Below are 9,606 nucleotides of genomic sequence, written 5' to 3'. Positions count from 1 at the left end.
CGCTGTGACCGACACTGACTATACGTTTTCCCAGAGCATTCAATGTCACTAAACGGTGATGCCACAACTAGAGCATTGTTCACTAGTTTCTGCAGGACCGAACTAGCCTAGGGCACAGGGTTTCAAGCCCTGGGACAAAATTGGATGCTTTAAGGGAAATAGCCTATGTAAGTAATAGGCCTAAAATAAAAATAACAATTTGTTTTAATAAAAAAAAAAAAAAGCTAAATATATCTGGCTTAAATGATTAAGCTAACAGATTTAAAACAGAAGTGTGGGGTGGCGCTCCATAAACAAGTTCACGGAAAGGAAAGGATGACAACGCGCATTCTGTTGCGCCACAGTTATGTTTGGGATCATTTTATTTTTAATGCCATAATGTCAGTTGAAAAAAATTGCAATTGTGTTTTAAAATACAATAACGAGCCCCACGAAACAGGGGCGCGGGAAGATGTTTTCGGTTGGGGGTGCTGTGTGTGTCCGTGTTGGGTGAAAGGGGGGTGGGGGGCGGAGGGGCTGGTTCACTTATGTCGGTGCTCGTGCTGGGGCTGGTGTTGTTTGGATGCCAATTTTGGAAAGTTTTTGCTGGGATGGGCATTTAAAAAAATCTGAAATTCGCTTTCGCGCCATTATCTCCTTGTATTAAAGTTAATCTTGTTCGCATTCTGTATAGTTCATGTCTGATACCACTCTAATGCACTGTAAATGCCGGATTTTTAAAAACAAATAGGCCTACCACAACGCAAAGATTTAAAATCTGACATTTTCTGGAACAGGATTCAGCAGGATCAAATTAAGTACTGGTCATAATACATGATAATGTTTGATGTGAGCAACCGTGTGTTTTGCTGCAGCAGCGCCGATGGAAACGGTTCACTGACTGCAGCACAGCCATACGCGCCACAGTTATGTTTGGGATCATTTTATTTTTAATGCCATAATGTCAGTTGAAAAAAATTGCAATTGTGTTTTAAAATACAATAACGAGCACCACGAAACAGGGGCGCGGGAAGATGTTTTCGGTTGGGGGTGCTGTGTGTGTCCGTGTTGGGTGAAAGGGGGGTGGGGGGCGGAGGGGCTGGTTCACTTATGTCGGTGCTCGTGCTGGGGCTGGTGTTGTTTGGATGCCAATTTTGGAAAGTTTTTGCTGGGATGGGCATTTAAAAAAATCTGAAATTCGCTTTCGCGCCATTATCTCCTTGTATTAAAGTTAATCTTGTTCGCATTCTGTATAGTTCATGTCTGATACCACGCGCTAGCGTCACGTGATCATGAGGATTAGGCTAATCATCCCATATAGAAAACATCACAAGTAAAATTAATCATGTTTATAAAGATAAACATGGGTTTATTATAGCTTCTTACAATTTACATTTCAGAGACCATTACAAATAAATTATTAAATGCTAAAACTGAATACATTTAAATGAACAAACTTGGCATTGCATTTGCAACCATGTGAAAACAGGGGGTGCTGCAGCCCCCTCAGAGTCAGCAACCCTACTTCCCGCGTCCCTGCCACGAAACCATTTAAAGAGGCGCGTTCAGCGGTCTCCGTGACGGGATATAAAACAGTCAACAAAGTAAAATGATCTCAAACGTACGGCGCGCTCTCTTCATTTTATCAAATGATCATAATCACATCTATTCATTTTACGATCCTGCTACTAGCATTTTATTCCGACTAAAACCCCTTTAATTCGGGTGAGAAAGAGTTTTTTTTTTTGAGTGGCTTTTGCACAGCCTGTCATGCCGGTGACTGCGTGCTGCTGCAATAGACGCATTTTGCAGCACTAAAGTTAACGGTTAATCGATTAATTGATCGTTAATTTAAACGACGATCGATCATGGAAATGATCGAAAATAGACATCCAGCATGTACTGCATCCAATCAGTCATCACAACGTTACACACACACACACTGCAGAGGCGCTGGTGTATGGGATTACAATTCTACCACAATTCTGCGTGCGAAAGATCATATTTTGAGCGTGCAAAAGTTTTGTGAAGAAAATGTTTGTCTTGCAAAGAAGAAAGTATTTCGAGCGCACAAAAATCAATTTTTCATTTAAAATACATTTTTGGATGTGTGCAGACCTCTTTTGCGCATGCAATGTTTCACTAGCTTGCTCACCTGATGCCAGCCCTCAGTGCTCTCTAAATGCCAAACAGGGGCGCGGGAAGATGTTTTCGGTTGGGGGTGCTGTGTGTGTCCGTGTTGGGTGAAAGGGGGGTGGGGGGCGGAGGGGCTGGTTCACTTATGTCGGTGCTCGTGCTGGGGCTGGTGTTGTTTGGATGCCAATTTTGGAAAGTTTTTGCTGGGATGGGCATTTAAAAAAATCTGAAATTCGCTTTCGCGCCATTATCTCCTTGTATTAAAGTTAATCTTGTTCGCATTCTGTATAGTTCATGTCTGATACCACGCGCTAGCGTCACGTGATCATGAGGATTAGGCTAATCATCCCATATAGAAAACATCACAAGTAAAATTAATCATGTTTATAAAGATAAACATGGGTTTATTATAGCTTCTTACAATTTACATTTCAGAGACCATTACAAATAAATTATTAAATGCTAAAACTGAATACATTTAAATGAACAAACTTGGCATTGCATTTGCAACCATGTGAAAACAGGGGGTGCTGCAGCCCCCTCAGAGTCAGCAACCCTACTTCCCGCGTCCCTGCCACGAAACCATTTAAAGAGGCGCGTTCAGCGGTCTCCGTGACGGGATATAAAACAGTCAACAAAGTAAAATGATCTCAAACGTACGGCGCGCTCTCTTCATTTTATCAAATGATCATAATCACATCTATTCATTTTACGATCCTGCTACTAGCATTTTATTCCGACTAAAACCCCTTTAATTCGGGTGAGAAAGAGTTTTTTTTTTTGAGTGGCTTTTGCACAGCCTGTCATGCCGGTGACTGCGTGCTGCTGCAATAGACGCATTTTGCAGCACTAAAGTTAACGGTTAATCGATTAATTGATCGTTAATTTAAACGACGATCGATCATGGAAATGATCGAAAATAGACATCCAGCATGTACTGCATCCAATCAGTCATCACAACGTTACACACACACACACTGCAGAGGCGCTGGTGTATGGGATTACAATTCTACCACAATTCTGCGTGCGAAAGATCATATTTTGAGCGTGCAAAAGTTTTGTGAAGAAAATGTTTGTCTTGCAAAGAAGAAAGTATTTCGAGCGCACAAAAATCAATTTTTCATTTAAAATACATTTTTGGATGTGTGCAGACCTCTTTTGCGCATGCAATGTTTCACTAGCTTGCTCACCTGATGCCAGCCCTCAGTGCTCTCTAAATGCCAACAGCTCGCGTGCTCAACACAACCCAGCGTTACAATGTGCCGTAATTCCAGCCAATCAGAGACCGAGGCTGCTAAATTCTGATTGGCTGCCTTGACAACCAGTCATAACATTTCTTGCATTACCACGACAGCAGAAGAGGAAAAATACAGTGCATGCATAATTATTATGCAAGTTTATATTCTGATCATATTTTTTTCCAAAGCACTGAGGGCGGGTGCTTGCACACATCCAAAAACGTATTTTAAATGCAAAATTGATTTTCGTGCGTTCGAAATACTTTCTTCTTTGCGAGACAAACATTTTCTCCACAAAACTCAGTTCGCACGCGTGCAAAACGCACATTTGCGCGCTCAAAATATGATCTTTCGCACGCAGAATTGTGGCAGAATTGTAATCCCATACTGGTGCTGATGTAAACGTCGACAGCCGCACTTATCACGAGGGCTCAGCAGAGACGTTATGATTCATGAGTGACAAGCTTTTAGCGTGATAAGTTATTACGTATCTGATTTTGAATGTAGTATGACTGTATATTCAAGTAATCACAATGCCTAAATATAAATTAAAAAGTGGGAGAGTGACTCGAGTCTCAAAACGTGAATTATTGTGGAGTGAGATGACACGAAGGCTCTATCACTGCAACTCCGAAATCAGAGCACATTTGAATTAATCATAACCGAATCTAAATATGTCGGTTTATACGATCCTGTCTTTTATCTTTTAAACGGTCCAGATTGATAAATCCTTGAAAACGGCTAGACTTGATTAGTTTTGACTGTGCAAAGTTCTGTATTATGTTCTACAATATGAACTTAACAAGAGGCTTCCTCTAGTTCTGTGTAAAATAGAGCGACACGAAGGTAAACGCATGATTATTGTTTTTTTTTATTTTTTTATTGTCGGATTATAATTCAGTAGCATATCAAGTGTGCATGAACGAGTGTGAAATACCTGCAACGTTGCTTTTTCCTATCACTTATATTGGGCACTTTTTGCATTTAAATTGGATTATTCTGCCTGCTGACATTGAAAATGATGAATTTCTTGATTGCCGTTTTGACACTGTCTGCTTGAATATTTTATTCATGTTAGATAGCCTATTCCCTTTAATGTAGGCTATTTGCCCCGATTCGATCCGTTTACCTGGGGAATGTATCTAACGTTATATAAATTATTTTGTCAACATTATTTTGTTTTAAGGAGTTAAAATGGCCCTTATCAACCTTGATTTACATATTCCATCACATTATTTTGACAGTTAAAGTTTTGGGCGGGTTTTTGTGAGCTTTTGGGCAGGAAATCGTCCATCCAATCTGGCAACACTGGTGGACGCAGATATTTCTTGAGACGAGGGGGAAAAAAAGATCGGATAGGGAAAGCTCTGGCTTCTGTGGACGTAGCCTTAGTAGGCCTATCAATCACTTACTTCCGCATAAAGAAACTAGCGATAAACACCGGCAGATCGTCCCTCTTATACTTTATCTTAATCATGCATTGTTTGAAGTTACAGTATTGATGCTTTAGGTTTACGATGATAACTTGTTCACGGACCTTTTCTAGGTCGTAAATTAAATTAAATAATTATTTTTAATGAATATATTTAAAACACTTAACTACACGAAAACACATTTTGAAAAGATGGAGTCTTTGAATAAAACATGTTAATTTGCTGTAATTTGATGCTTACCCAGACTTTGTGCCATTTCTGCCTCCAAGTTTCAAAATCAAAGAAAATCTGACTGAGGAATAAAAAGGGAAAGAGAAAATGCACGTGCTTATCAATATACAACATTCAGATTAAATATCTTCAAAGCCTCAAATATTCTTTTGATTCAGCTCATGCCATTATAATCAAATTCCAGCCAGGTAATCAAAGTTGGCAAGCCAAACAAGCTATTATGACAAACATTAAGATGGCAGCACATCTGCGCAGTTACGCGTCTGCGGGACAATTTTCTAAAAGAACATCTGTTTAAAGGCAGCGAAACGATTAAAAAGGTCTACATTTTTCATCCTTATAAAACATTAGTTTGATTTGTGTTAAATAAGTGTGTTTGACATCGTACCTCAACTGTGCGTCATTGTATCGCCAGCGCCTCGAAGGTTTCCAAACTGAAAGTGAAAATGTGCACAGAACTGAAGTGAGGGGCGGAGCTTATATGGTCTTAAAAAGTCACGCCACCTACAGTTTTCTTTTTACTACATGTGATGCATCATCATTTTAATACATCAGAATACCTTATGCACGTTCAAACGTGCATGCAGTAAGTATTTTAAAACCTTAATCTGGTGTAATACTATTAATACATCATTATACCTCATACATGTACGAATTGAAGTCCATTTCATTTCGTACGTGCATAAAGTGTTATGATGTACAGTGAACATTTTTAAAAATGAATCTTGTGTAATACTATTGTATAGTGTTTTCCATTTAACTGTATTTTGTGACATTGTGTTAATTCCTTTTCAGGTTTATTACAAATAAAGAAACATAATATGGGCATTTAATAGCCTATTAAATACACTTGTCATGAAATTCTAAATAAATGTTTATCCCAATGCCCAGAAGAAGTGCATCATGCATTTTTCTATATGAAAAATAAAAAAAGATATAACAAGACATAACATATACATATACATGCCTGTCTGTCTAATTAATATTCATGAGCCTCTCTTCTGATTGGCCTGTTGTTTTCTGAGTGAGGCACGGCCAGGCCAATCACAGGTAACTAGGGTCATGTATGCTGTAGCCTGCTGTGGCTTGGTGATACTCACAAGTAAGGTAAATAGAAACACCGGTAATGATGTTCACTGCTGAGGCCGAAATGTATCATAAACAGTTAAGAAAGTTCAGGCTGCAATAAATAAAGTTGAAGAGTGGGCACAGAAATTAGGTTTTCGAATGTCAGTAGCCAAAACACAAGTAATTTGTTTTACAAAAAGAGAAATGTTAATATTAATTTATTCCTATATGGACCACATCTGGAACAGGTGTCAGTGGTAAAATGTCTTGGAGTATGGTTGGACTCAAGATTGACTTGTAATACACATGTAGAGAAACTGCTAACCAAAAGCAAAAAGGCACTGAATGTTATGAGACGTCTAGCAGGAAGTGATTGGTGTGCGAGTAGAAGTTCTCTTAGGAATATATATATGGCTATCATCCGATCAGCAATAGATTATGGTAGTATGATTTATGATTCGGCGAATAAGTCTCTTCTGAAAAAAAACAGATGCAGTACAGAGTTTATAATTAAGATTATGCTTTGAGATTATGTTGTGGGGCATTTAAAACTTCCCCTAAAGCTTCCATACAAGTTGAAATGGGAGAAATGTCATTGGAAACAAGACGTAAACAACTGAAAATGGTATATTGGGCATCTTTGATGCGGCACAACAATGAACACCCTACTAAGGCAATATTTTAAAAAAGTTGGGAATATGGAAAAAGTAATATTAAAAATATTGGACAGGAAATAGCGGAATCGATAGATGTAAAACATATAAGATTCAGTAATACAGTAGACATGTCAGCAGTTCCACCGTGGATGTTTGTAACGCCTATAGTAGATCTTTATTTAATAGATAAAGTGAAGAAACAGAATTGTGACCCAATAAAAATAAGAGTTAATAAATATATGGATCAGAAATATTATGATACGATACAGATATTTACAGATGGTTCAAAAGATCCAGAAACTATGAAAACTGGAATAGCAGTAGTTATTTCACAATATGAAATAGTTATTAAGAAAAGAACCCCGGATTGTTTTATCCGTATTTACAGCAGAGTTGGTAGCTATTGTTATGGCTCTCCAGTGGGTACGGTTTATGAGATTTGTAAATTATTCCATTCCTTTTTTTACTCACAATGTGTACAGTGTCCCAACTTTTTTAGAATTGGGTTTGTATGACATTTCTAGAAATCACACTTTTAAAATTAGGCGACCTCATACAGTACGTCCAGTTTTTTTTTTGTAGTGATTTTAAGTCATCTTGAGGCCCCCTGTATGTTTGTTGAGGCCCCCTAGTGAGCAAAGATAAAATGCTAAATTATTATGATTTGTAAAGTATAAATATTTTTTTTTTGTTTCTATCTTTAGCAGATCGAAGGATTGTGCTGCTGGGTAAAACTGGATCAGGAAAGAGTTCAACAGGAAACACCATCATCGGAAACTTTGTCTTTAAGCGAGGGATTTCCTCCAAGTCTATGACTAGACACTGTCAAAGACACGAGACAGCAGTGGAGGATAAAATCATTTCAGTGATTGACACTCCAGGACTATATGATACATCAATGAGTGAAGGGGACCTGAAGAAAGAGATTGAGAAGTGCATCTACATGTCTGTTCCTGGTCCTCATGTGTTTCTGCTAGTCATCAGACTGGGTGTGAGATTCACAGAAGAAGAGAAGAACACAGTGGATTGGATTCAGAAAAACTTTGGGGACGGCGCTTCTGATCACACCATCATTCTGTTCACTCACACAGACCACCTGAAGGGGATTTCACTGGATGAGTATATCAGTGAAAGTAATGATCTCAAGGCTCTTGTTAATAAGTGCGGTGGCAGATTTCACTCGTTTAACAATGAAGACATGAGGAATCACTCTCAGGTCACAGAACTGCTGCAGAAGATTGAAGAAATGGTGAGGATCAATGGAGGACAGCACTACAGTAATGAGATATACAATAAAGCCCAGAAAAAGATTGAACAAGAGGCTTTAAAGCAAAAACTGAGACAGTATGGGCAAACAGCGCTAACAGTAATAGGAGGAGGAGTAGTAGCAGTAGGAGCTGTAGCAGTAGCAGCGATAGCAATAGCTAAAGGAAAATAAGAGCCATAGTTAGTCTGAGTGAACGACACAGGCCAGATCGTCATACACTAATTTCTGTTTCAGTTCTCTAAAATATTGAATTAGAATTGGATTGAGTTGTATGAGATTGCCATGTGCATATGGTACGTATATTGTGTCACTTCATCTGTTGAAAAATTAGTTTTAACTAGTTTCTGAACAAACACAATCAATACATGTAACTTTTTTCAATATTAAATATGTTAACACTGTATACTACTCATGTAGGAAGCATTAATACTGTCTTAACATAATTCGATCCTAATAGCATTCATACTATCATAATAATATTTTACACATGGAGACACTTGTGTAAACACTAGCTTAAAATAAATAAAAAAACAAGTCTAATAACCTGTATTATTTAGTCAGTCCAAATAACTTTTATATCAGCAGAACAGTACATTCATCATGTCTGATTTGAAATGAACATACATGTATACACAGCTTGCAAGAATTGTATAAACTGTTTTAAAGGGCACATCAGATGTCCATTTTTTCACAGGTTGGTAGAATACTTTATGGTCTTCGTGAAATGTCTGCAACATACTTTGGTTAAAATTCCTCAAAGGTCATGTAAAACTGCACTCTTTTTACCTTGTCAAAAACAGCTTTTTTCGGTGCATGTCTCTTTAAATGATAATGAGCCCCTCTTCAGTAGTGTTAATTTTGGCGCCCATTTTTAATTTAGTCTTAGATTGTCTCAAATGTACATTTTACTTATTATCATATTTAGTCAACCTTGTCCTGTTTTTGTTTAGTCAAATTTTAGTCGACGAAATGTCTGAGCATTTTAGTCTAGTTTTAGACATTTTCGTCATGCTGTGTAATGGTTAAACCTATAAAAATTATTTTTGCTCAAAATTATACTTGTAATGATTGTCGTCATTTGAAAAACTTACTTTTGCATTACAGGAATTGCACTTTCACCAATAAGCACAGATCGATAGAATGTCAGCGTTTTAACGTTGATTGGATCAACAGCTCAGAGGAGTCGGTCAGCTGCTCGCAGATCACAGATCTTTTAGGATTATTGATAAACTACTGTCATTTGATTTGTATAATTTGTATTTGTTACTTATTTTAATTTTAGTTAAATTATGTCTGAATTTATTATGTCTGTATAGGTCTTTTAAGTTTTTAGTTTTATTTAATTGGAGTTATTTTAATACTTCAGCAAACTAAATGGAAATTAAATATATATTGAATTTATAAATGTGTATATATATATATGTGTGTGTGTGTGTGGTTGTACATACACATATATATTTTTAAAATGTGTATAGGTAGTATTTATAGTTTTAGCTTTTAGTTGTTTTAATACTACAATTGATTGCTTCTGTTGTCCTCGTTTGTAAGTCGCTTTGGATAAAAGCGCTCTAATAAATGACTAAATAAATAAAAGATCA

At 37.3% G+C, this 9,606-nt stretch overlaps 2 protein-coding genes across 2 annotated transcripts in view; one reads left to right on the top strand and one right to left on the bottom strand.

Moving 5' to 3' along the window:
* LOC107566091 (GTPase IMAP family member 8-like) overlaps nt 1–5,469 on the bottom strand; it is a gene marked incomplete at its 3' end in the record, with an annotated part of 33,753 nt that extends 28,284 nt beyond the window's left edge. Inside the window, exons 1-2 of the mRNA XM_016251466.1 lie at nt 5,406–5,469; nt 5,027–5,078 (exon numbers count right to left, since the gene is read on the bottom strand). Of these exons, the coding sequence (XP_016106952.1) occupies nt 5,027–5,042 (16 nt within the window). The remainder of the gene's footprint in view (nt 1–5,026; nt 5,079–5,405) is intronic.
* A 1,972-nt stretch (nt 5,470–7,441) lies between these two features.
* LOC107566090 (GTPase IMAP family member 7-like) lies at nt 7,442–8,179 on the top strand (the record flags this gene model as incomplete). The annotated part of the gene is made up of 1 exon (XM_016251465.1): nt 7,442–8,179. A coding segment is annotated over one exon (738 nt), but the record flags the coding sequence as incomplete, so codon positions are not given.
* Nucleotides 8,180–9,606: the final 1,427 nt, after the last annotated feature.

Source organism: Sinocyclocheilus grahami, unplaced genomic scaffold (assembly GCF_001515645.1).
Source record: "Sinocyclocheilus grahami isolate Dianchi unplaced genomic scaffold, SAMN03320097.WGS_v1.1 scaffold1046.1, whole genome shotgun sequence".
NCBI lineage: Eukaryota > Metazoa > Chordata > Actinopteri > Cypriniformes > Cyprinidae > Sinocyclocheilus > Sinocyclocheilus grahami.
Note: the sequence above shows the minus strand (reverse complement) of the source record. Positions and strands in the feature narration are given on the sequence as shown.